At 51.2% G+C, this 25,946-nt stretch overlaps 1 protein-coding gene across 2 annotated transcripts; it reads right to left on the bottom strand.

The window, feature by feature from the left end:
• Nucleotides 1-5,963: 5,963 nt before the first annotated feature.
• STK11IP (serine/threonine kinase 11 interacting protein) lies at nucleotides 5,964-25,886 on the bottom strand. 2 transcript variants are annotated; one of them, XM_076342796.1, is made up of 24 exons: nucleotides 25,649-25,886; nucleotides 25,321-25,523; nucleotides 23,154-23,228; nucleotides 22,747-22,842; nucleotides 21,685-21,792; nucleotides 21,408-21,479; nucleotides 20,289-20,418; nucleotides 20,001-20,104; nucleotides 19,272-19,361; nucleotides 18,157-18,198; nucleotides 17,483-17,650; nucleotides 17,097-17,178; nucleotides 16,626-16,988; nucleotides 16,262-16,452; nucleotides 15,202-15,312; nucleotides 14,204-14,399; nucleotides 12,206-12,700; nucleotides 10,610-10,725; nucleotides 10,321-10,418; nucleotides 9,951-10,129; nucleotides 9,616-9,700; nucleotides 9,041-9,123; nucleotides 7,268-7,494; nucleotides 5,964-6,943 (listed from the first exon to the last, which is right to left on the bottom strand). In XM_076342796.1, exons 1-24 carry the CDS (start codon nucleotides 25,884-25,886, stop codon nucleotides 6,803-6,805), a joined length of 3,693 nt encoding a protein of 1,230 aa, XP_076198911.1. In that variant the 3' UTR covers nucleotides 5,964-6,802. The 2 variants fall into 2 exon arrangements, 1 of the variants encoding a protein (XP_076198911.1); XR_012995709.1 differs by lacking the exons at nucleotides 5,964-6,943; nucleotides 9,616-9,700 and having other exon boundaries at nucleotides 7,417-7,494; nucleotides 25,649-25,715.
• Nucleotides 25,887-25,946: the final 60 nt, after the last annotated feature.

Genomic DNA, 25,946 nt, shown 5'->3' with positions numbered 1-25,946 from the left:
CTCTGCTCATCCTGGGCAATAGCACTGCTCTCCCAAGGCCAGAGCAATGGCAGCGGTGGCTTTGAGTTACTGCCCTGGAGCCATGGGCTGTCCCTCCGCAAGAGCACCCCGGCCACTCACTTCCTGCGCTACCAAAATTGGTTCTGGGGGTTTTAGTCCCCGAGCTGGGCCAACCACGCCCATGTCGTCCTGGGCAGAGCACCCTGTCCTTGTGCCTTGTGTGGGGACGGGGAGGGATGCCGGGCTGCCTTGTGCAACCCAAATAGCTGGGGGGAAGCTGGTATCTGCATAAGCTCATGAAATGCTGCTTCTCCCCACTGAAGCACGTGCTCCCTCCTGCAGAAGGGTTTCCATGAGCAGGCACTGGTGGGTGCAGCACCCCTGCCCACCTCCTGCGGGCAGCGCCGGGGGCTGGCTGCAGGAGGGCTGAGGCCAGGCGGCTGGGGCAAGGAGCAGGGTGGGAAGCATGGTCACTGCATCCGGTGTGGGTTTTTGGTTATTCTGAGCCCACTGAGTAACAGCAGCCCTACTGCTTCCCCTGCTGCTTCCCTAAGTCAGCAAGAGCCACCACGGTGCTGCCCCAGCACCTGCACAGCCCAGGCACAGGCTCGGTGCTTTCCCGCGGGAGGGCAACTGGAGCCCCCCAGAGCAGCATGCTGCACCCTGACATGGGCGCAGGTGTGTGCACAAGAGGAAGGGGGAAAGGGCCCTGCTTCGAGCTCTCTTGCTCAATCCTTCCTTCCCCCCTGCTCATGGATGGGTCCTTCCCAGGTGACAGCTTCAGCCATATGGAGGGAGAGCTGCAGCAGAAGGAAGGGGATTTGACCTGGCCATGAAGAAGCACTTTCCATTGAATCACACCCCCATGCACGCAACTGTGGCATTAACATTTCTGGAAAAGGAAATGCATGTTGCAGATCCAGAAGCAGATGCTCTGGGAGCAACCCCTGGGCACAGCCTCCATCCCAGGCCAGGAGCAACAGGCGGAGGTGGATGCAGGGAGACAGCAAGCCGAGCACAGAAACTCAAGCTTTTGGAAGGATGCAGGGAAGCGTTCAGGGCCAGGGAGGGAGCCTGGGGCTGCAGCCAGGTAGCACCCACAGTGTGGCACAGAGAGGTAGGAGCAGAGCAGGGGGCTGTCAGCACGAGGGCCGTGTCCCAGTGGGCTGGAGAGGACCTGCTGGGGAGGGCGAGCAGCACACAGCCTATGTTGAACCTCTTGCTCTTGCCAGGTGGTTAAAGCAGCTTGGGCTTTTCTTTCCCCACAGTTACCACTAGTTTTCAAGCGCTCCCAGGTCTCGCCTCCAGCCTGGCTTCACCCCCAGGCAGCCAACAAGTTTGCCAGGGGTAAGGGACCTACGTGACCGTTTGACTCCAGTTCTCAGCGTGTTAAGAACAAGCCCCCATAGCAGCCTCATGTTAAACTGGAGAGCATGACCCACCGAGGCACTGCAAACTGAGGCCGTTGCACCCAGAACGAAGCCACTTGTTGGGCCGGGGCCAGGTACAGCTGCTGCAGCAGCAAGCATTTTTGTGCAGCACAGCTCAGCCTACGCCTGGGCTGCAGGGCAGAGCTTGCCTCAGGAGGCCAGGCCCAGAGGCTGGTGTCAGACACCCCCCATGGACAGGCATTACTGTGCTTGCCAGCATCTGGCCATTGGCATCAGAGCCCTCCCATTTCCCCCACAACCGTGTGCTGCATGTCCCCAGGCTCTACCCTCATCTGGAGCTTGCAACACCCAACTGCCTGCAGCAGCATCACCCTTTCAGCCTGGGGCAGAGGGTAAACCCACAACAGCCGGGAAAGGAAGGTGGTGCATGAAGGGTGTTGCCCACCCTCATCCCTTCCCACATCAGCTGAGGCTGACAGAGCTGGGCCCAACACGGGCAGGAAGGATGTGCAAGACCAGCAGCCTTGCGGGGTCTGGCTCAGAGACAAGCTTCGCAGAGGAAACAGGAGCAGCGTCACCAACCACAAAAAACAGGATCAGCCCCAAACCACTGAGTCTGTGGGGCAGAGCCCAGAGCTGGAGCGAGTGTGGGGAACATGGCAGGGCGGCTGCATGGCCTGGTGAGAGTGAGGGGAGCTGGTAACTGAGGAGATATGGCTGAGGGGGAACATAAGCACAGGAATAAGGAGAATATCCACTTCTGGGACAAACGCTACAGCTCAGGAGGGGCACGGCAAGACCTCCCACAAGCAGCCCCCGCTCGCTGCTCAGCCACAGCGCTGAGATGGAGGCACCCTCAGCAACTCCATGGCCAGACCCTTGCATCGGCTGCCGGACATGGGGTGCCAGGGAGGGCGTGGGGCCCAGACTGGCTCTCAATAGCTGCCTCAGTTCCTGCTCTAATCGATAGGGCAGGATGGGCTGGGCCCTGCTACGACTGCCTCTGCTTCCAGGGATGGTGGCAGCGCGGCAGATGGCAGGGCCAGGCACCCTGGGCATGTTTGCTGTGGGGCGACGTGGACCCTGCCCGGCTAGGGCTTGGCAGCTGGACGAGGAAGGGGCAAACTAGCTCCACCCTTCCCAAGCAGGGCTGCAGGCAGGCAGGGCTGCAGGTGGGCAGCATGAGTCCTCAGCAGCAAACATGCTCTTCCCAGATTAAACAACTCGGCTGGCACTGGGACAGGGAGCAGACAGCTCTATTTGGGACTGTTTGTCCTGATACAGGACAGCTCCACAACTAGCTTAATAACCTTCTGATAACAGGCAGAGGCACGCTCTGTCACAGGAATGCAAAGGGCAATGACCGTCCCCCTTAACGCAAGCTGAGAGAAGGCTGGGATGGCTTCAAAATAAAGTCCCCTTCCTTTTCCTCCCTGCTTGATTATGAAGCACAGTGGGGGGTACATGGCACAGCCCCTGCTCACCTCCCTCCTGCTAGGGTCTCCTTCCCAGTTCCTGGGTGCTGACTTCTGCCAGCACCCTGGTACTGCATGTGGCAGTGCGGTACTGCTCAGCCTGTGCTCACTGCTCTTCCCCTGCCAGCCAAGCTGGAGGGCAGCCCAAAGGGAAGGAGTTTACACGGCTCTGTAAGCTGGGTAAGGAGCGTTGGCACCCGCGGAAGGGATGAAGCTGGCCAGGCAGGTCTGCGAGCCATGGGGAATGTGTGCCCTTTGCTGCTACATCTCCTGTCCCCTGGAGATGAGGCCAGCAGGGATATTCTGCTAGAAGTAAACGACCAGTCCCTCCAGTCAGCCGGTTTGATTAGAAACAAGGCTTTGTTAGTTAGACAGTGCAAGGGGGCTGACAGCTAACCCACAGGCTATGCATGCTCAAGGAAGCACTGGTTTAGAGGGTAGAGACACAGAGTAGGAAGCACTGAAATAGCCAAACGTGTGACTGAGGCATCATTTTCATCGATGAGTTGAACAGCAAAGTAAGGCAGGGCTGCTACGTGCCTGCGGAAAAGCTGTGGCAGCTTCAGGCTCATGGCAATGGCCAGCCTGAGGCTTGAGCCCACAGCTGCCCGGGGCTGCCTGCAGCCTGTCTCCAGAGCCCTGTGGCCACCCCAGGCCTAGGTATCCCTCCAGCTACACACACCTGAAGAAGAGCCTGCTCCAGGCAGATGCAGGCAGGGAAATGTTGAGATTCAGACCAGCCTTGCTCCATGCTAGCAGTTGAGCGCTGGAGTCAAGTGCACCCAGAAAAGGAAAGGGGAAGGAGGGGAAAAATTGAGACTGTCTAAGAGCACAGCTGAGGGACTGCATGTTCAGAGCTGTGACAGGCAGAAGACCTCTGCAGCTGGTTCAACAGATGTCACACCTTTCCACAAACCCTGGCTCTCCTATGCAGTCCCTATCCTGCACGGCCATCAGTTGGGGCTGCCTGCAGTGCTGGAGTGGAAGAGCATGTCAGGGAAGCCCTTCCACACACCCAGCTGATGCGATGAGGCCAGTTAATCCTATCACTGTGCCTAGTGTGAGGAGCCCCACAGTAAAGTGTTCACAATCACAAATTAACCACAAAGGGGTTAATCTGGTAACAACCGGGACAAAACCCTAAGGGAAAACAAAGCAAGTGTTTCATCAAGAGGCAGGAGACAGGTTGCGGCAGCACATGTGAGCTCCCCTGTCAGCAGCAGGAGGAATGCAGAAGAGCAGGGAGCTGTTAACTGGACCAAGAGGCTAGTGCTGAGCTGAGGGCACAGACCTGCAGAGACATGGCAAGGAGCAGAAGCAAATGAGTAGTCACTTCTGCAGTAAAAACCAGGAAGAGCTTGAGAAGAGCTATGGACAGGCACACAGCTGAAGCCTTTGGTTCTGGCAGTCGACACTTTGTCAGGCCCCTCAACACATACCCGGTCACTGGCGTGGCAGAGCAAAGGTGCAGCTCAGCTAAGATGGAAAAAGCAAGCTCCAGGGATGGGCTTTCTCAGGGGATCAGCTTACGCCGAAGAGACATCAATGAGCTGGTCCAGTAACTCCAATTTTGACTCTTACCCTTTGTGAAAAACGCAGCTATAGAAGGTGAAGACAGTACTTACACAAGCTTCTTAAATGGCAAGATGAAGGCAGAAAACCCTTACTGGCCTTTACTGGCTCAGCTCTCTCAGACTCCTTCCCCTGGACAAAGTACTAGGTGCTGGCAGCACTTCCACTGAGTTCACACCCACTCGTGATCTGAGATCGCTCCAAAGGAACGGAGAGCAGCAGCCATATACCCATTTAGGAAGAGGGGAGAAAGTGGAATGCGTTGTGACATCTGCCTCAAGACAGTATAGATCTTGTCAATCAAGTCTATAGAAGGTTAGATAAAAATATCAGCCACTGCGGGCCTTCAGCAACTCAACTGCTTCTGGAAGCGACAGGAGAAAGTTTAATAGCACAGCGATTCCAAGAAAGTGTCCAACTGCGCACTGCGAGTTGGCCTTCAGACCACTACAAAGTATGGAAACTGAACTTCCCGCTCTCCTAAGGCCATGAGGATGGCATAGCTGGGTTTGAACAGGGAGGGAAACTTTATCTCATCTGTCCAGGTGAGACTGGAGCAGTGCGATGCTGTGGGACCCAGTCACTGCTGTTTTCTAGGTGAAAGAAGCTGAAGCCACAGACACCAACTTTGGGTATGTGGAAGGTTTGGATGTCGTAGAGACTGTTACAAAGAGCTGCCATGCTCAGTATCCAAAGAAAATAGGCGTCAGGTCACTGAATGACAAATACATGTCTTCAAAGAAATCAAGATCACCTCGCCATAAAATAGAGGTTTTGTCACTAAGGATTCAGCAGTCGGAAAACTTGCCCTGAAACTGTGCGTTGAACACTCATAGCAAGACAGAGACACTGCTCTGGGAAAAACCACCATCAGTAAAGGTCCCCGCTTGGGGTATCAGATCCCACCTGGCAGCACCTTAACGTAACAGGCCCATTTCTGCTCACCCCAACAGGGAGCTTCAACTGCATCAAAACACCACACACAGCATCTCCACTTGCTCTTCTCTGGGCAGGGTGCGGAGACCCTGTGACACAGCAAGCCCAGGCCAGGCAGCGGCATTTTTTCAGCTGCATTTAACTCTGTGCAGGAGAGGTTGAGACAAGGTAAAGCCTGGTACAGGGAAGAACCTGGGGGCAGGTACTCCCGCCTCCACAGCCACAGCAGTAACAGCTCCTGTGAGAGGCATGCCTCTGAGGGCCTGTACAGCCAGTAAGCAACTTGCTGGGGCTGGAAGCCCACAGGATGTTCTCCTGTGACAATTGCCCTCAGGTGAGCAACACAACCAGTACCTGCTGTCAGTCTAATCCTGTTTGGGTCTTGTTCCTTGGTTGCTGCTTGGGAGCCAGGCAGGTGGAGAAGATTAGTCTAGCAGCCCATCAGCACCCACCCTGAACAGGAGGGGGAGAATGGCTCGAACCCTGTGAGATGTTGGGGAACCCTTGAGGCTGCTGCAAAGCTAGTATGCAAGACCTTACAAAGACATTACAGCGGTGCAAGAGGATGAAACAAGGCAAACGTGACAATTCAATAAATATAAGCTTTTATTACAATAGAAAATAGTAAAACTCATGTTAAAATAGACTCTTGCTTTTGGACTGCTCAGAAAAGCCTAAGCCTCACTTTTACCTGCCAGTGCCCACCAGGGTCCTGACCCCTAAGCGATGAGCAACACATTTCTGTGCTAAGAGCCTCACAGCTCCTCCCACCCCAGTGACAGTGAAAGACTACAGCAGCAGACTGAGCCATGCCCTGCCAGGCAGGCAGGTAAAGGCTCTCTGTGGGGTTATTAGTACAACAAGCCTCATCCCCTTGTGCAATCAGGCTCCTGTTTGAAGCAGGCAGCTTTAGGGAAGCTGTGGACAAGAGAGAGGGGGAGGAAAAGAAAAAAAAAAAATCATCAGCAGATAATGGCAGCTGTTCAGAGACAGCTAGGAGGGCAGCAAATATACCTGCTAGAAAGACCGCAGCACCCAACTGCCTCTGGCCTGCTGTTTGCCTAGTACCACTGCATGTCCCACTGAACATGCTCTGGCCTGGCTCCCCTCTTCCTTCAGTGACACTCTGTATGACCCTGAAGGAGACTAGCAGACACTGCCAAGTTAAAACTGTGTAGCTTACGCAGTATTACAGGTAACACCCTCCACCTCCTCTTTCCATGGCCAGCCCAGTGCAAGTGAGTGACTGTGCAGTCTGGACCATCATGTGCTCTCCTCCTCCTCACCAAAAAGGGCTGGGGCAAGGGTAGAGTAGAAAGCAGAGGCCACAGGACAGCAAGGTCAGATGGGAGTGGGAGACACTTGCGCACCACTGCCAGTACAGCAGCACTCTCGACTCCAAGTCCCGCCTGCCTGCAACCAGCAAGCTCACTCCAGTCCCTCATACACAGCCTTCCGTAGCTCGATCGAGAACATCTCCTCCCAGGGCCCACGAATCCACTCCACCAGCTCTACCAGGAGCTCAGGGCACTCTGTGCGGATGTGCCAAGTGCTCTCCACCTTCAGCACCTGGGAGGGAGGAAAGAGAGGGAGACGGATAAGCAGGGCCTAGCCTCAAAGGCACTGATCAGCCCTGAGCTGCTATTCCCCAGCACAGCTGCCAGCTCCTCCCGATTCCTAAGTGACATCCTCCTCCCTCTCTGCTGCCAGCCGTGGAAGTGTCCCTGCATGACTTTTGTACAGCAGCAATTAGCTGTGCTCCCCTGCCTTTCTGGTGCAAGGCCCTAGGTTAGGATGGGAGATGACAGCCCCAAGACACTCTTGGCAAGAACAGGATCTGAGCACAATCCAGCCCCCAGCATCTTGTGTGCCCCATGACCACCTCCTGGTTACCTCATCATAAAGCATCAGCTTGATGTCACAAGGACAGAGGCGATAGGTTATGACATTGCTAATACTGCTGATCGGCTGCTTCTCCTTCAACTGGATGTTGCTCCTAGGAGGCGTTTCTGCCTCATGGTCTTCATCCAAGGAGGGCTGCACCTGCCACTGGTGATTCTCCTCCAGCAGAAACAGCATGCTTCGGGTGCTCAGCAGGGTCACAGGGAAAGCAGATGCCCCTAAAAGGATATGAGGGAATAGGAGAGGCTTTGCTGAGAGCCTGAGTCACCACAGAACCAGCTTTGCTTTCCATCCCTCCCCTAGGGAAACCCTTTTCAGCAACAGTAACTGGGTGAACAGCCTTATCCAGCTTCCTGACCGAAGAGGGGGGAGCAGGGTAGCTAAATGTGGCTGGGCTTGACCAGCTTATCTAAGCTTATTGCAGAAGCACGCATGTGAAAGACCACCGCCCAGCAAGCCTTGTCCAGCCTATGTCCTCATGTGAGGCGGGAAAAGACACTTGAGTCCTCCGACCTCTTAAACAACACTTTACTACTCCTTAGTTAGAAGTCAGCAGCTCCAGCTAAAAGGTCGCCTTTTTTGGCCTGAATTCGTCTGGCTGCAGATATCTGATGGTTGGAACAGAGAGCACGTGCATAAAGTTTAATACCAAGTTGGGATGCATCGTAAATATGGCAGGAAGCAAAGTAGTTTTGATAAACTGTAGGGAGCATAAATATCACCCAGCTGATTTCAGTGAGTGCAAAAGAAAAGCACTAGAACTTGGGAACAAGTCAGATGCATAGAAATAGGGAACCACTAGCAGAACTGGCTGAAGTCACAGGGGATCACAAGCTGCTACAGCAACATGTTGCTTTTCTTGTCACATCTCACTCTTGGGAATTAGTAGGAATATCAGAAATTGGATGTTTAATTAGTCCTGTCTACTTGGCAGTGAGGCCTCAGCTGGAACCGTGTCCAGTTTTGGGCACCATACTCTAAAAAAGGAGAAAAACTGTAGAGTAAAAAAAAAAAAACAACGCGCTTTAAGTTCTCCCTCCCACTGGCTGTTTGTGCAGCTTGAAGAGAGCAATAAACATACTTCCCACAGATTCCTTCTCATTCTCGTTCTCTCATACCTCCCTAATGGCCAATGGTGAAGCAGAATGAAAGAGCAGTAACAAATTGGTCAGAATGTGATTAACAGCTAGGTTGATTTTTTCCAGTGTCCCAAACTAAGACGACACTGGAATTGTTCACTGAAGACTCAAATCCCAGGTTTAGCACATTTGGCCCTCAGCAAGCCCTGGGACAGAACTTGGTAGGCTCCAGCAGGCTGCTCCTGTCCTACCATCTCAAGTTCTGGACACCCGCTTCTGTTTTCCCAAACCAAGGAGCCTTTCAGCTCCTCACACAAACCAGCTATGTGTATAACCCCTCAGCTTTCCCCCAGCTCAGGGCAACGATCCAGCCCTTACATCGTTTCCAGCTTCTCAGAAGCCATTCTGAGTTGTCACCAAACCTGCTGTGCAAGGCCAACTGCTCCCTAGAGCCTGGACTTCCACATCAAAAAGGGCTGAGAGACTCATTGGGTATATAGGAAGAAGCATGCTGCTATCCTACATGTCTCAGCACTTAAAAAAAAAAAAAAGCCCTCACCCATGGCCCCGCCCCATCTCTGCTGCAATGGCCCAGCTCTGTTCCCACAGACTGTACGCGAAACACACAAGCAAGTAAGCAGACAGCACAAGGTATAGGACACCTGGCTACTGAGATCTCCTGTACCTTGGATCAGGTAGGCCAGCAGGTAGAAGAAACAAGTGTCATTTGCAGCTGCAGAATCTATGGTCTTGGAGTCCAGCAGAGGCCTAGAGGAGATACAACAGCAGGCCAGTCAAGGAATCACTCTGTTTCCAGTCTAGGCTTGCTGTGAGCTAGCTACTGTTCACTGTCCTCTTGAGGATGGGAGGGACCCATCTCTTCCAGATGTTGCCAAATTCCTCTCTCTCCTGTCACTGCGCCCACCACCTTGCCGGCTAGGAACCAAATGTTTCTCGCAAGGGAGGAGACAACTCTATGCTTCCCCCTTTTCCTCCCTCCATTATATTCTGCTCAGGCTCCTCCAGGAGAGCTGGAGTTGCGCAGCCTTGCTCAGTCCATGACACCCCTTTGCCTGCTCACCCCCTGTGCAGCAGGCACCTGAGCCAGATGCCTTAAACCTGTAACGTAGGTCTGGCTGCCACTCTAGTGGTGCCTCCTCCTGTGCTGCCCCGTTTTGAGCACTACGCTTCCCAGGCATTGCTGGACAAGCAGACATCCTCTTCTATCTGAAATCCCAACCTCTCAGAGGCTGTTCTTACCATAGCCAATGTTGTGGATTCATTTCCACAGTGGGGATTTCCTTCACCTTACTCCTGTGCTTAGCAGGCAGCTCTTGCATGAGATCTAAAGAGGGGAAGGTAGAATTCTTTTATTGCAAGCCCAAGGGCAGTACATAACAGCTCAGGATGGTTCTCTAGTCTACAGAGAGGCACTGGAAGTTATGATGCCAGTGGGGTTCTCCCCCAACTTTTTTCTGAGCTGGCAAGAAGTGAATTTCCAACATACATCCAACTACAGCTGTCCTGGTAGCTCTCCAAGAGCAAATCTTCCAAATCCTCCATGCCCCCCCCCCCGACTACAGCTCTACTCTTACATGTCAGGGTCTGCAGGAACTGGTCACAGCAGCTTTGGTTCCGGATCAGCAGATTGTAGGAGGCTTTTGGGTTCTCAAACTCCATTCGCAAGCTCTGGTGGCAGAGTCCCACTTCCAGATGGGAAATATCAGACAGGTAGTGAGAGTCATTCTTCTTCAGCCAGTCTGCAGGTTGTCCCCTAATCACAGAGCACAGCCCTCAGCTGCAGCAGGGTGCCCCATCTCCTCTCCCACATCAGATTGCAGCAAGGGGATTTGCCAGAAGAGCCTTTGCATGTCACCACGCCTCCAGGGTAAGGCTAGCACAGGCTGGCACTACCCAGCACTCACGGCCTTGCTGCAGGGTCTCACTTGCCACCATTCTCCTCACCTGATAACCCCAGTGACTTCCAGCACATAAATCTTGAGATCAGAGGCAACCAGGATTGAGAGGAACTCTCCTTGTCGGCCAAACTTCACCATGACCACCTAGAGCACAGAGAGGTTGGGTGTGAGCAGTGGCCTGTTCCTTGCCAGCCCACCCATGGAAAGGACCGACTCAAACACACTTCAGCTCCCTTCACACCTCACAGTCTCTGGGATGCCACCCCAGAGCAGGACTTGCAGGGTGGCTAGAAGGATAGCCAAGGAGCTAAAGGAGTGGTGCTGCAGGAGCTCACCTTGAGGAAGCACTGGAACTCCTCAGCATTCTCCTCAAAAACCTCCATATCCAGGTACAGCTTCAGGCGATGATCCACAGAACGGAAGTCCCTTGTGTTCGGGATGCCGTTTACAGCTGAGGAGAGCAAAGGGTAGAACTGACACTCTGTCCACTGACCAGATGCTGCCCAAGCATGCAGACTGGCACCAGGGCAGCAGTGTCACCCCCTCTGCACACCTGCTTCCATCAAGTCTCTCCCCAAGACAAAGGGCCAAAGCCAGGGCTTTCCAGGCCACAGGTCTCAACGTGGACACATGAGGGGACTCCATCACTCCAACACTTGCTTTTTCAGATATACAAAGCTTTGGTCTAACCCATCTTCAACCTATGCTCAGCTTAGTCACAGGAGGACACTGCTTTGCTGCCAGATTTGGCAGGAGGGCAATTCTTCATCACAAAGCCCGAAAGACATTTCTCATTTCAGCTGATGTCAGCTCAGGTCAATTTTTTAAACTCTGACTTCAACTGTAGTAAGGCTAAAGGGGACTGAGGAAGACACCAATAAAACTGCTTAGGAACATAATTAGGTTTGTCATGCAATTGTATGACCAAATAATTTATACAATAGCCACGATACTGCCTGAGAGTACACACTTCCCAGCGGAGCCTGTTCTCCACCAGAAACGCTAATCAACTTCTCCTCAGCAGGAACTTTTTCATGGGCTGTTTTAAATTGGGACCTTTCGATTTGACCCAAAACAAGAGACTGCTTTATTTCTCACACTTCAAGTGTACAAGACTGAATATGGCAATCCTAAACACTGGTCCTACACCAACTCCTCTTCAGAGGCACAGCAGTCTTGAAAGGCTGGCAGAGATCTCTATAGATCAAGAAGCTGATGGATTTGAAAATCAGGACTAGACTGCAGTTGCAGTAGAGTCACTTGGTGGGCTGGACCAGATAACCTCCATAGCTCCTTTCCAACTTCAGTTATTCTGTAAATCACAAGCTGATGCCCAAGCAAAGGCAGTCTGCTACATCAGAAATCCAAGGTCCCTCACAAAAAACATTTGTGGACCTCCTAGTAACTACTATCTTGCATGATAGCCCTCACACAGCCAGCACAGAGTCTCTTCTTTTGGATAGGCTTTGTCATCTGAAGCTCACAAAGACCACTGAGGAAAGCACAAGTAACTGTAGACCCACTAACCAGAGCCTCCAACAAACACACCAGCCTCACACTGCACTTAAGTGAGAGAACAAAGACAGAGCAATTGTGCGTACTATTCTCCAAAGGTAATGCTCCAGCTGGCAGCTCACTGGTGCCACAGGAACCCACTGTGTCCATAACTGAGCAGTGCAGCTCCCAGAACAAGACCCTATTTCTCAGAGTCTGAGCAATACTAGGGATTAGGAGCTGACTCAGTTTTCCCTACCTTCAGGCATGAGGATTGAACAGAGAGGGGAATTAAAAACTCTGCTCACAAGAACCATGGTCACTGCTGCTCGTGCTTGATGACCCCCCTTCCCCATTAAACAGGGGGCAGTGCACCCTGCAAGCACCAGTGATAAAGCCCAACACCCCTAAACCCTGCACAGCTCCTACACACTCACCGGGACTGAGATTCCATGTTTCCTCGGACTCGGAGTTCAAAGAGAGCTGGGAAGGAGTGGGCCCACGAGAAACACTGTAACGGTAGCTCCCCATCAAGCTGCCCCCATTGGTGTCTGTGTGGCTGAGGGACAAGTACTGGCTCTTCATGCCCAGCTCCTTCTTCCCGCAGCCCCCATCTGAACTGCGGGAGCTGGAATGGAGAGTGCCGTCATGCTCGCCACTCAGCTCCGGGGTTCTGGTGCTGTTGCTGGTATCCATCTCCGAGCTGTCCTCCCCGCCAATGTAGAACTTCCCACTCTCACTGGCCAGGGCAGGTGCTTCCTCTGGGCCCTCCTGCTGGCTGCCTCCCTCCAGGACAGAGTCTGACAGGTCCTCACTCATGCTGTCAGGGCCAGGTGGCAAAGGCGTGCTGGAGCACACCTCTGAAGGCAGGATGACCACATGGTCACTGGAACAACTGGGACAGGCTATGGGCTCAACAGCTGCTGCAGCATCTGTAGAAGATTTCGTCAGGGATAAAGAAAAAGCAGAACAGCTCTCCCCCAACAAGATTTTACTACTTTTTTTCCCCTGCAAACCAGAAACGATCCCTTTCAAAGTAGACAATAGTTATAGTCCAACTTGAGCAGCTTGTTGAGTAACTCCGTTCAGAATCATATCCTACACACCTCCCCTCACAAATCAACAAGAAATTCTGGATAAATGCCAACATGGACCTGAAATAGCTCTGTTCAGATTTAGAGCGATCAGTGTGTGCTGTTGTTGCAACTGAAACTACATCAGGGCTTTAGCTCATGACTTTCCTCCACTTCATGTCTGCAAGTGCTCACATAGCCTTTGAAGCCCAAGCTCACGACCAGTCAATCCAACCTTCCTTAGCCACTTCCATCCCCAGCTTGGTTTATCCTCCAGCCAACCAAACCACAAGCATGCAGTGTCCCTTCTCCAGCTGTCCTCATCCCTCCTGATCCCAATTCCTGATGCTCCCTTCACCCACACCACAGCAAACTCCCAGCTGGATCTTGGGACTCTCACTACCCTGGCGGGAGGGAGGAAGTGTCCCGGTGTGGAAGAAAGTGCTGCACCCAGGACAGCACTTCTGCCCTCACTGCAGTACTTCAACCCCAGGATACTTTGTCAAATGAGCAGCATCTTCCAAGCTAACGCTGGGCACTCCCCACTTCAAATATAAACTGAGCTTTGAAAAACTCAGCAATCAGAAGATGCCTATTCAGCACTAGCCATGTCTCAGCCAAAATACCACATCTAGTTTCAGACACCCAAAGAAAAATGTGGACAAATGGGAAAGAGTACAAAGGAGACCAGCAAGAATAACTGCATTGTATGAGATATGACTGACAAGCAAATTATCTAGGGAGTTGAGCTTATTTAGTCTAGAGGACAGAAGACAGGACTGGTCATGGGGGGAGAACAATGGCCCTCAAGTACAAAGAAAGGAATAAATCGTTCCCCATAAGGGAAGCAAGAGTGGGCTTAAGATCACAGCCAGGGAGACTTAGGTTAGGGTTCCGGCTGTTTTTCTGATGTCTAACAGCCAAAGTTTTACCTGAAATACTGGAGTAGATTCCCCAGAAACCTCCGTCAGCAAAAGCCCTTTAGAACAAACTAGTCTCTGTGGCAGAACATGGTTTCAACAGGACGAGAGACTACATGACCTTTAGGCCTCTCCCAGACTTTAGACTTCTGTGGACCATCTGCCATTTCCAGCACCCCTATGTTCTCCCAGATCCCAGGCCACCCACAACAGGAGTGCTGTTTGCTTAACCTTAAAACAGTGGCTTATTCCTGCTAGTGAACAAGGCAGGCTCTTCCCAGTTCAAGTGGGCCAAGTGAGAGGACATACCACAACAGGTTTTAATTCCAGTACAGCCAAGGCATCACCCTCTCCTATACATTCCATGCTCTGCACCACAGCTGCCATTCTGCAGTCTGCCTGGGCATTAGCAAGCATCCTTTTTATGGGCACTACATCCTACCTTGATTTGAGGCAACTAGGGTCTCCAGGATTTTGGTGTCTCCAACCTCTGAAGGATAGGGACCTTGATGCCAGGGAGCCAGGGACTGTGAAAACTCCTGCTTGCATTTCAGGCACTGGAGCTTCGTGGATCCCTTCTCCTGGTCCTGATTTTGCCGATTCTCCTCAACAGCTGGGGACAACACTTCAAGGACACACTAAAAGTAGCAGCACAGGGAAAAGAGTGCTAGCAGGCAGCTATAACAGCCCTAATAAAAGCAAGCCTCTGACATCAGCAAGTCTCTCACATGCCTCATTACAGCATTTCAGAGTGCAAGGAGTGCAGGGCCATTTCCCAGCTAACAGAGTACAACAGCCAGTCTGTGCAAGACTTGCCAAGGGCACGGAGCTTCACTGCATAAGACCAAGAGAACCTGGTTTTGCAGGTCTGTGCCTTGTATCTACATATCGACAGGCTCTCCCTGGAAGTCTGGTCTCAAAAGGTCCCATCTATTTGTGCCTTCTCTGTAACAGCTTGTTTAAACGTACTTAAACAACAGTACCTCGAGAAAAATACTTGGATTTGAAACCAGAGTCCCTACAGCAGCTGTGCAGACCAGAGCTGCCATAGCACTGACACTCTCACTGTCCAGAGGGCTAAGCACAGGCTAGCGCATCACTCAGCACCCAGGAAACATTATGTTGCACATGCACTACAAGTAAGGATCACTAACTTGACTACTAACTTCTCTCCCCAAGAGGGAGAAAACTGCAAGGCTTTCTCCTTGAGAGCACCCTTTGTGCTCCAGGAGCTCCACTGCCCATGGCCATGCTCACAGGGCCCTCCACAGGTCATTTGTGCAGCAGGAGAAATCAAGCTTACAAGCCAGACATGGGCTGCCACAGGGCAGCAGATGCACATGTGCTCTGAGAACAGGGGCCCTGTGCTGGCTGGAAGAATTCAGTGTCTTCCAGTAACACTGCCCCCCTCCCCAGGCTTCCCCCTCTAGCCTCCCCTACCTGTAGACACTGCTCCGGGCAGTCGTCAAGCACCACATATCTGCGCTTCTGCCGGTCCTTGCGAATATAGCTGAAGTGCAGTGTGAGAACAGGGAAAACTCGCTCCAGGTCCTGCAGGAGACAGAAAACACTGGTTCTAGAAAAAGGGCGCAGCATCCAGTATACAGACTACATTTGTTTGCAACCGGCTGAAATGTGGCCATACAAGCACTTAATTTAGTAAGCCTTGAGTAGCCCTCCACAGCTGATAGCATTTGGGAGCCTGGTAAAACGGGCATGAATAAATAAATAAAAATAAAGCTCATGAGTGCTGAGGATAACAGTAAGTTTCAAGGCCCAGAACAAAGCATTTCAAACAAAACACCTTTTCACAAAGGTATTTCAGAAGAATATCAGGCCACAAACATTCAAGAGGTACAAGGGCAGGAAGAAAAAAAATGAGTTGGAGCTTTTGGGGAAAACAGTATTAGAGAAGCCTATGAACATGTCCAAGCACACATTGAATGTTAAAGCCCTACCATGAGGAAAAAAAGATTTCCAAGCTCCCTTTCTAAAGAACCACAAAAGCAAAATACGGCTGGTAGTGCTAAAGCATGCACCTAGAGCGGATGGAAAGCCACCCACTGAGTTACCAGTAGCTTTCTAAACATCACACTAGGCTCAGTGCTGCACTGCCTAAGAAAAAGTGCAATCCACAAACAGTCCTCCAAGGCCAGGGTGATACCCCAGTGAGGAATCAATGGGAAGGAGGTCTCCATTTCATTTAGGCTCCTCTTGAGAAGTCTCTCATTCCTGCACACTGAAACAAGTCCAGCCATTGTCTTTTGAACTCCAGCTTTGGAACAGAATTGGTGCTGGCTTCTGCTGCACTATCACAGGTACTTTAAGCAATACAGATGCTGTTAGATACATATGCATTGGGTGGAAGAGATGCTCAATCAATCAGGCTTTGCAGGAGCTAGGAAAAGACCTGCAGGATACTCTGACAGAAGCCCAAATCCAAAATGCTGGCCCACACAGGGAGTAAGATGCCAAAGGATTACAGAGAGACATAACTCACCATCCTCTTCCAGTTCATCTCGGAGGTCTCCACCTTCTGCAGGCATTTCAGCTCCAGCTTGTGGAGGACTCTGGCAGCCTTCAGTTCCACTTCAATCACATGCTTAGCTGTGACTCGCAGGAAGATCCAGTCTGGCTCTGGGTCCCCTTCACCTTCTATTTGGCTCACCAGCACGGGCTGGCAAAGGTCCACTGCCGAACAAGACACAGTACAGGTCAGTACACACAACAGGCCTGCTTGGCCCAAGTCCTTAGAATTCCCACAATACTGGGCAGCACAATAAAGCTTCAGGGATATCACATTTGATCCATCTATTCTATCATCACCCAAGCCCTCAAACACAGCAGTGAAAGGACCTGTTTACCTTCTGGCTTCTCCTCTTCTTCCTCCCCCAGCATTAGCTCATCTGCCTCCTCTTCTCTCTGTTCTCCTTCCACAGGCTCATCCAGCTGTACTTCAGGCTCTTCCTCCTTCTCAGTATCATCCAAAGGAGGAGAGGATTCTTTCTGGGATACTTGAGGTTTTCCTTGCTCTGGGTCAGAGCTCTCACTCTGCAAGTCCATTGCAGCAGGTCTGCCTGCGATCTCATCTGCAGAATGGCTACGGCAGATGACAGGTACTTGGTCATGTTCCTCCAGGTGTCTCTTGTACTGCAGCCAGTCAACACCAAAGCGATCTCTGAAGCTGTCCAAGCGCTTCATCTCCTTCTGGTGCTGTAGGACCAGGCCTGTAGAGAGAAAACTTGGGAAGTATGAAAATAGTCACCACACCAGAGCACTCCTCTGACTGTGGGCAGTTCAGCTGCTGTGTTACTGAGGAAGAAGACAAGCCTCACCAGCAGAGAGAGGTAAAGCCTGGGGCTCATGTTCTGTGTCACTGGGCTCCGAAATGCTCGCTCTGCGCACTTTGACTTTTCCCTGGAACAAACAGGATAAGAATAGTTGGGAGGCACCAGAACAACCAAAACAGCATCTGATGAGGGGCTCTGCCAAGCTGAAGGGTTCATAGCTGTTACAGTGCAGAAGCACACCATGAAACATTTGTCCCAGTATATCAAGACTGACGTTAAGCCCAGCCCCTTCCTAACATACAGCAGCATAGAGGCTCACTACCACACAGTCAGTACAAGACCACATCCCACTGTACGAGGCTTTCACATCGAGGCAGCCCCTTCACCCAATGTGCCAGCTACATCGTTAAGAAGCTATGTCAGTCTCAGACCTTGCTTTTCTTCCGAGGAAGCCTCACAGCCACATTCTCCGCTGGGGACTGACTGTCGCTGAAGTCTGCAGCACAGGAACTGTCCAGAGCACTGCGGTCCAGCGCGGTCTTCTCTGAGGTAGAAGTGTGGATGGACTGTGACACACTTTGCACAAGTCTTGGAAGGTGCTAAAGCCAAAAGAAGAGAACGCTGCCTGCTGAGTGCAAAGGGGAGACAAGGTAACCAAGCCACAACTCAGGCTGACAACTTCCCTGCCCCTCACCCCAAACTTTCACCATCTCAGTCGAAGTGGTGACAACAGATCCTGCCCGGTTGACTGCATTGTTTATCACGACCACTCCGATTTAACTCAATCTCTGCCTTTCTTAAAAACAGCAGATGGGAAACTGGTAACTGTTTGTTTTGCTGACATGTAATTCAAGTGTCAAGTACCACATAGTACCTGAAGAGGAAACAGGCAAGGCTCCAAGTTCTGCAAGCTACATAGGACAGAATAAGTTACACTGGCCAGTCCCAACAATTACTAGGAATCAGCATGGACTGAGCCAAAATTAACTGTGTCAAAGAGTCAAGGCAGCCCACACAGATTTAACAGGACACATGACAATGCAAAAACCTGTCAGAGTTCCCACTCCCAAAGCCAGTAAGATCAGTTTACAGCAACTGTACTTACCATTAGGTCCGAGGAAGAGAGTGGCTCCCCATCCAAGAGGAACTGTAATTAGAGACCCATTTGCAGTCAGATTCCATTTGGCTGGCACGTATTCAGGACAACATCTGCTGGCTCCTATTCCCCTTCAGGCCACCCTAGGGTTAGGATCCCTGGCACAAAACTGCAAAGACTACCAGAAACAACCCTGTTCCTGCCTATCCATCACTCCTTTAGTTGTAGCTACCTGACCTAATAGCATATAAGGCCAGAAGGGACCATCGTGGTTTTCCTGTTTACAGACTTTACAATTCCCAGAAACATATCCAAGACAGTTCGCGGAAGAGATACAATAGATTATTCCGCAACAACTCACAAATTGTTTTGAGAGGTACTCACTTTCACCTCAAAGCTTGTACCCTACTTCTAGTCTGAGTCTACCTAGCTTCCAGTAACTTGAGCTCAGTGAAAGCTTGTTCCAAGATGCAGTTTGAAGACAATGAATCCAGCCATTTGCCACTAATATGAAGGGCAGACCAGCTCTGGAACACCTCTGACCCTTAGCAAGCAAGTTTACTTTGCTAAATTGCCAGAACGCTGACTTTGCCGGCTTCTTTATTTAAAACCAGATTACCAAGAATTGACCTAAGCACCAGAGTGCAAGGGAAACAGTGATGACACCTAGCTGAGAGCAGAGTGATGGGGAGAAAGAAAGAGGTGGCCACGGCTGCCAAAGGAATATGTAATTAGGCAAGGTGAGACAAGACAGTGAGTTCCTCCTTTGCAAAGTCCAGCTACATAGTCACTACCTAGCAGGAACAGCGTAAAGTTTTGGGACCATCAGTGAGCAAAACTGATGAAGTAGACAGTGAAGACTTATTACGATCTGAAGTCTTGCAAACCTGAGATCAGTATTCAACTCTGTCTGCACTGGCCAGCACACCACATAAAAATTTAAGGATAAACTACTCTACCTGGGAAAAAAAAAAAACAAAACAAAACCACAAAACAATCACCACTGTTACACCACTGGAATAAATTTTCAGGTTTATGAAATTCTTTCCCCTCATTTGCCCCTGAGTGTCAGAATACCTTATGCCTTCAACAGCAGGGGCAGAAGGCGCGTGGCTAATACTCACATTGGAGGAGGCTGCCCTGGGAGACAGATGCACAAGGGTTGCAGATCGGTGGTTTTGATGGAACCATAATGGGTTTCCCTCCAAATGCAGCTGCGTGGGGGAAATAGAGAAATTATTATTTGAAGCAATATTATATACCCCGACCTAATCTGCTTGCAGGCTCCAGGCTTTCTCTCTGCCTCAGGAAATATCCTTGCAGTGGAATAGTGATCAAGCCAGGAGAGGACTAAGCTTTTACAATGCCTCCCGAAATTTGTTCGGCAAATAGAGAAGGAAACTAAAGTACTTCCTACTCATGCCCCTAAATCATTAGAAGCTTTTTCAGTACTGACTCTGAGAAGCGTTGAGAGGACAGTCCTTTGCAGGCTATCTTCCTTCACAAGCACTATTGTGACTGCAGTTATCCTCCTTCAGACTTCTCTGAACACACAAATCCACAACAGGATTAGGGGAGGATCTTTACTGAACTGGACAGTGCTAAAATCGGAAAGAGGGAGCAAGGAGGTGGGGATGAATATATGGAAAAAGGTTAGCTTGAGCAGGGGTCACCGAAAATGAAGGCTGAAATACAGGTGTCTCTCCAAGGCTCCCCCATCAGCTTCCCGCATTAAAATTAAATGCTCAAGAGTTGAACTGATCTTTCAAAACTCTCTTCTTACCACAGTCTCCAACTTGCACCCCCTGACCATGACATCTCTAATCTACCAACTCATCAGGCATTGTGCTTACTTTTTTTACGTAGTGCAGAGTGGACAATGGTGCCAACTGGGCATGTTCCAGCAGCAGGTTATAGGCCACATCCAGGTGCTGCAGATTCACTAGCTGTTCAACCCCTGCAAACAAAGCAAGAAGCCATTAGCACGCTAGAAGATATAACTTCGCAACCTCCCACCTACCCCTCTCCCCCAAAATTGAACCCTAGTAAAAATAGCTGTGCCCAAGATTTCAAGTTCTGCTCCTCCTTGAGGAAGAGAGAAAGGCCTCAAACTTGGAAATGCTTCTCCCTTGTGGGCTCACCATTAATGCTGTCAAGTTCATTGTTGCGCAGGATCAGAGTCACCAGCTTGGATCGGCTGAAGATGCCAAGGTTTGGCACCTTGGACAGGAAGTTATAAGCCAGATTGAGGTACTCTAGTTCTGTAAGGGTCTGTTCAGAGACAAGAGCAGCACGGGATCAATTGGGACCTTAGCTCAAAGTCTGACCCTGAACTCCAGACAGGGCACTAGCCCCTACCATTTTTTCCATCCCACCAAGGTCAACCAACAAGTGAGCTTCTTAAGACTATTTCTGCAGCAAGACGTTGATGTTCACATTTGGAGTGGTTTGTCTAGGGGTGCTCAGCATGATCTAACTGATCTACAAAATTTGCTAGGAGCAGCTTTCTTCTTCCTCATCAACTTCAGTGGAGCACAGGAGGGACTGGACCCTCTGCCTCAGCAAAAGGACTGAACTACCAAAAGAAGCCCTTTCTTACCTTTGCAAAGATGATGGTAAGTGATACATTGTGAGCCCCACCAACTCCATGAAAAGCTGTTTCATAGCTTCTTTTAAAAGAAGCAGATCTAGCCCAGCAGAGCATGGATTTCATTGCCATTCTCCAGAGACGCACATGCCACTGTGATGAACTACCACCTTTCTAAAGTAACTGACAGGAGATTTCTGAGAGTGAGAAGGAAATGCTACTCGCAGTCTGAACAAACTGAACAAACTGTAGAGCAAGTCTCTACAGCCCCACACCCGGCTACATAATTCCCACCTGCTGCACAGATTACAGCGAAGTCTTGGCCACAATGGAGTGCACGCTGCATGTGTGACTGTACATACAGTGTACACTGTATGTATCGCTGTATTTATCACTCGGCCACGCTGGAGTGCCAAGTGATACATACAGTGATATATACAACTAACCTTCCTGTCTTAGAGCAGACGAGGAACACTGCCTTCTCTGCCTCAGTGGCACAGGGGCTGCACATACCGGACGACAGTTTCAAGGCTGCAAGCACTAGCTCTAAATCACATGCCTGCTGGGCCACATCTCCAATTTCTTTTGTTATACTTCACCTAGCAGGTAAATGGTCAATGATTACAGCATTCTCCATACGAGGAAACTCCGGTGCTCAGCCCAAGATACTCACCGTTAAATAGTGCTCACAATCCTGGATCTTGTTGTGACTCAAATCCAAGACTCTCAGAGCATTCAGTAATTGCTGAAGGACAGAGATACCAGATCAGATCCTACAAATGTCTCCATGGCAGCATGGAAACCATGTCCTGCTGGGACAGGCCAGCAAAATTAACACTGCCCACTCCCTCCCACCCAGACCTAGCAGTATCAGTAAAGGAGTGCCCAGTTCTTTGCTGTGATCATCTCCTCTCTTCCCCTCAGTCATGCGGGAAGGATGCCCCACTCACCAGCGAGTCATCCAAGGCAGTGATCGAGTTATAGCTGAAGTTCACAGTCTGCAATTCCAACCACGGGAGAGCACAGCTCAGATCTCCACCACATGCTGAAATGATTTCCTAGGAAGAAGTGAGGAACCATTCCTTGGTGAGTACTAGCTGTTACAGTAACAGCAGATGAACACAGGAGAACAGCTAGTCTAGAACAAGGCTGGCATATTGTGCTTTACAGACCCTGCCTTGCCTAGAGTGGCAATGACTTTTACGTCACTAATTCAAGTATTTGGAGGTGGTGGGAATTCCATGGCTAGATATTTAGAAAGAAGGGGAGACGCTTTTGCTTTCTACACTCAAGTGTCAATAGTTAACCTAACATGTTACAATTCATAGGCTCTGAACACTAAGCACAAAGATTCATGCTAACAAAACCTTTTTCAGACCTCCATCAAAGCAGAAGTAAGATACACACGCCCTGGCCAAACAACTTGTGCTCTGGCAGACAAAAGAAGCTCTCAAAGCACTCCCTACCAGCAGCCCGTTCCCCAGCAGGCAGCTGCTTCTGTGCCACAGACAGAAGCCCAGAGCCCCAGGGCTAGCACAGCCCACGCTACTCAGTTCTCTGCAGCTGGAGCTTGCCTTCACGTCTCAGAAACCTGCTGGGTACCAGTGCAGATAAGACACTGGGGCACAGCATTCCCTCTGACAATCAGCTCTTAATTTAAGTCTGCGGAGGTACAATGAAATAAACCTCGATCAGCTGCAGGCCTTTGAACCTGGTAACAGCCAGACACAGAGAAGTGTCAGACCTAGCTGATACAAATATTGTCTGGAGCCAGAAATTCTCAAGCAGCTAAAAAGGAGACTACAGAGCACACACGTATCCAACCAGGGAATACTTCAACACTGTTTGAGTCAGGAGCAGGACCCCAGAACGGGGAATGGAGACAAAGCCATATACAACATGGATTGATAAGATAGTTAACAGTCTCCTACATCTTCCCTGTGTGAAGGGCTGTAGGATCAAGACAGCCTTGCTCTTGCAATTTTCCCCACGAGCAGTGTAGAGGCACTCACCTCCAGTGTACTGATACATTTGCAACAGGTTAGAGATTCCAGCTGAGAATAGACAAATCGCAGTCCCCGGAGGCAGTGTGGAGGGACAGACCTCAACTGCAGCAGTGATGAGAAAGTAAGGACAACATAAATCAAAATATTACAGTGTAAGAGCAGCTGCCATCCCAGGCCCATCTCCGCAAGGGATCTCCCATTTCCCTGCTGGAGCCTCCCTCCCTAACACTCCAGCCTTTGCTCAGTGTTGCAGTGAGTTGTTTGCAAGTGTTGCAGGAGTTTAGACTTAGCCTTCTAGGGAAGCCACAAAAGCCTACCCATCTTTTAGGAGTAGAGGCATTCTGCAACCACAAAACTAAGTCAAGAAAAGCCAAACAGCAAGACTCAAAGCCACTTCTGCCTCCTATACTTACTTCCAGATGCCGGAGGGACTTGAAAGGGAAGATCTTCACAGCAGATTGCAAAACACAGTTTGGAACATGAATGAGCTAGAGAAATCAGAAGAGAAGTCTCATGTCAAGCTCGATTTGTGCTGCAATACTGCCCTCCCGATGCACCGACTGCAGCACCTTGAACAGGCCCCCCCTACAGCTCGAGTGTTCACTAACAAGCTCTCCCCGGATGCCGGTATCAGTACTGTCTCCTGGCCCCATAGTTCAATAGAGGTCAAAGAGAAAAGCATGTTAAGTAGCACAAGACCACGGTCTGCCAGACCATAGAGGTCCTTTTCTTCTCCCCTGCCCGCGTGACTTCACCACTTTCAGAACCACAGGGAGGTCTGACAGCTGGATTCCTCATCAGCCACCACCACCAAATCTACTAAATAAAGACAAATCTAACTGCTGGAGCTATGTTTATTGAGCAACTGAGCTGAACTAGCACACTGGTGGGAGGTGTACATGTGCATTTCACTAGAACAGGCCAAATAAGGCAAATCACAAGCAGATACAATGGAAAACAGAGTTGGTCTCCAAGACACTGTTAGCATTAGACTGAGGTACCTGCAAACCTCCTCTCTGTATTCTGTAGTGCAGCCACAGGCTCTTTCACCACAGGGTAGTTAGGCTGTGTTCATGTACCACAAAGCAGATTATTAAATCCAGCTTCTTATGCTTTCTACAGACAGTGCATACACAGTGTTTCAGAGGAAGTGAGTAATGAAGTAGTTAACGCTTCCAGTGCGGACACCAGAGTACAACTGGAGAGACCATCTCTGCCAGCTACATCCACGTTCACGCAGAAGTGACTCATCAGGTGCAGAACAGACATCTCAAGGTCTCGTCACCACTACCGCTTCCACAGTTACAGCCCTGTAATGAATCACTGCCCACTGCCTGCCAGCACTAATGCGGCATGTCGAACAGGACCATTTGTAGGGGAAGCTTGCACTGGGAAGCTCTGATGATCAGTTTTAGCAAAGTTTATTTCAGACGCCATCCTTGCTCTGTGTCCTGACCACCTCCTCTCCCTCCACTGTCTTAAGAATCTGATCAGGCTGATACAAATTATTAGTTTCTCCAAGCAAATCAGTTACCGCACAATGGGTAGCTTCCCCTTCTTTACAGGCTTGTTACAGAAAGAGCCCATTTTTCAATTAACACAAGCACTCACCACAACATCCTCCTGACTGCAGCGTCCCTCCCCACCTCCTCCTGCCAGGGGACCCGTGTTTCTCCACAGGCTCTGGGCCCCACTCCAATCTCCACCCTCAGCACACTGCTACAAAACCCTCCCAACAACATTCACATAATCTCTCCAATCTGTCTCATACAGAAAACACTTTTAAAGACATCGCAGGCCATAGTGCTCAGCCACACCACCTCCTGAGCACCGCTGTGGAACCTAACAACAGCTGCTAATTCCCCTTTCAGGCTCATTTCACCTCTACTACTCTCCTAGCAGTGCCCAGTATAATCATGTGCAGCCTCGTAACACGTGCCACCTTTCAAAAAGCCCTCTGAAGAATCACTAGCTCTGTACTTTTATCTTTATTACAGCCTTCCTAAAATTAACGAGGACACGTTACTTGCAATGTCCCATGCTGTGAAACAGATCAACCAGAACCACTGCCCAGGCAGGAGCATGTAAAACTCAGAAATAAGAAGCAGAAGGTCAGAGTAGTGGGTGTATACAACGTCTAACCGCTCTGCTCAAATACCCCGGCTCTGCTGCCTCATGCAGATCAATCATCACTCAGGGAGCACTCAGCTGTGCTCAGCTGCCAGATACTGCCTGAATTGCTCAAGCATTTCAGGAAATAATAATTTTCCCAACAATGTCAACACCTTACCAAGGTCAGAACATAATTAACCCCTGCTGCCTCTGTTTTTAACTCTGAAAAACTTTCTGCTGAGTTGCATGGCTGATCCTAGACGAAGTAGCTACACACTATCATGCTGAACTATGACTCCATGCAACAGCCCTACGAGAGCTATCCAACCCACGTAGCACGCACGTAAGATGAGGTCAGTGGGCACCAAAGGAGGCCGCTCTGAAGCGGGCAGCTGTACCTGCCACCTCTGCTGGCCGGCCTTGCAGTACCCCTGGCCCCTCACATCCCCGGCCACGGTAGGTACGGACCTTCAGAGAGTGAGTCTTCTGCAGGACGTCGAAGAGGAACTGCGCCTGGAGGATGGCGGCAGTCTCGGCGGGGTGCGAGGGCAGGGCCACAAAGCCCCGGTTCTGGTTGCGGGAGCCCAGGTGCTGCTCGAAGACCTGCGTGAGGTGCTGCAGGGTGGGGGTGAGCAGCGTCAGCGTGCTGGAGCCGTCCAGGACGAGGTCCCCTGCAGGGAAGGGGAAGGACGGGCCGGGCCGTGAGCGCTGCTGCCCCCACACCGGGGCCCTCACTCCGGTCCGGTCCGGTCCGGTCCGGCCCGGCCCAGCGGGGCCCGCGGCGGCTGCCACTCACCCGAGTCCTGCAGCAGCCGCGCCAGGCCGCGCACCAGCGTCTCCGCCGCCGCCATCTGCGGGGGGGGGGGAGGCCGAGGCGGCGGAGGCCGAGGTGACCCCGGCCCGGCCCGGCCCGGCTCGTCCCGCGCCGCCGCCGGCCCCTCACACTTCCGCGTTACCACAGAGACGCGCCCTTCCGCCGCACCAGCGAGGCGGCCGCCGCGGCTAGAGCGCCGCCGCTTACATCCGGTTGCCATGGAGCCCGCCCCAGCGTCCCCCTCCCGCCCGGCGGGGCCCGCGCCCCCCGGCCCCCGCCC

This window comes from Aptenodytes patagonicus, chromosome 6 (assembly GCF_965638725.1).
Source record: "Aptenodytes patagonicus chromosome 6, bAptPat1.pri.cur, whole genome shotgun sequence".
NCBI classification, from domain to species: Eukaryota; Metazoa; Chordata; class Aves; order Sphenisciformes; family Spheniscidae; genus Aptenodytes; species Aptenodytes patagonicus.
Note: the sequence above shows the minus strand (reverse complement) of the source record. Positions and strands in the feature narration are given on the sequence as shown.

Coding starts and splice junctions, on each gene's coding strand:
- STK11IP (XM_076342796.1), bottom strand. CDS start 25,886: ATGGCAACCGGATGTAAGCGGCGGCGCTCTAGCCGCGGCGGCCGCCTC. Junction 14,400..15,201: donor GCCCGGAGCAGTGTCTACAG/GTAGGGGAGGCT, acceptor TGCTACTTTTAG/TGTGTCCTTGAAGTGTTGTC. Junction 7,495..9,040: donor GCTGGCCTACCTGATCCAAG/GTACAGGAGATC, acceptor ATATCCTTTTAG/GGGCATCTGCTTTCCCTGTG.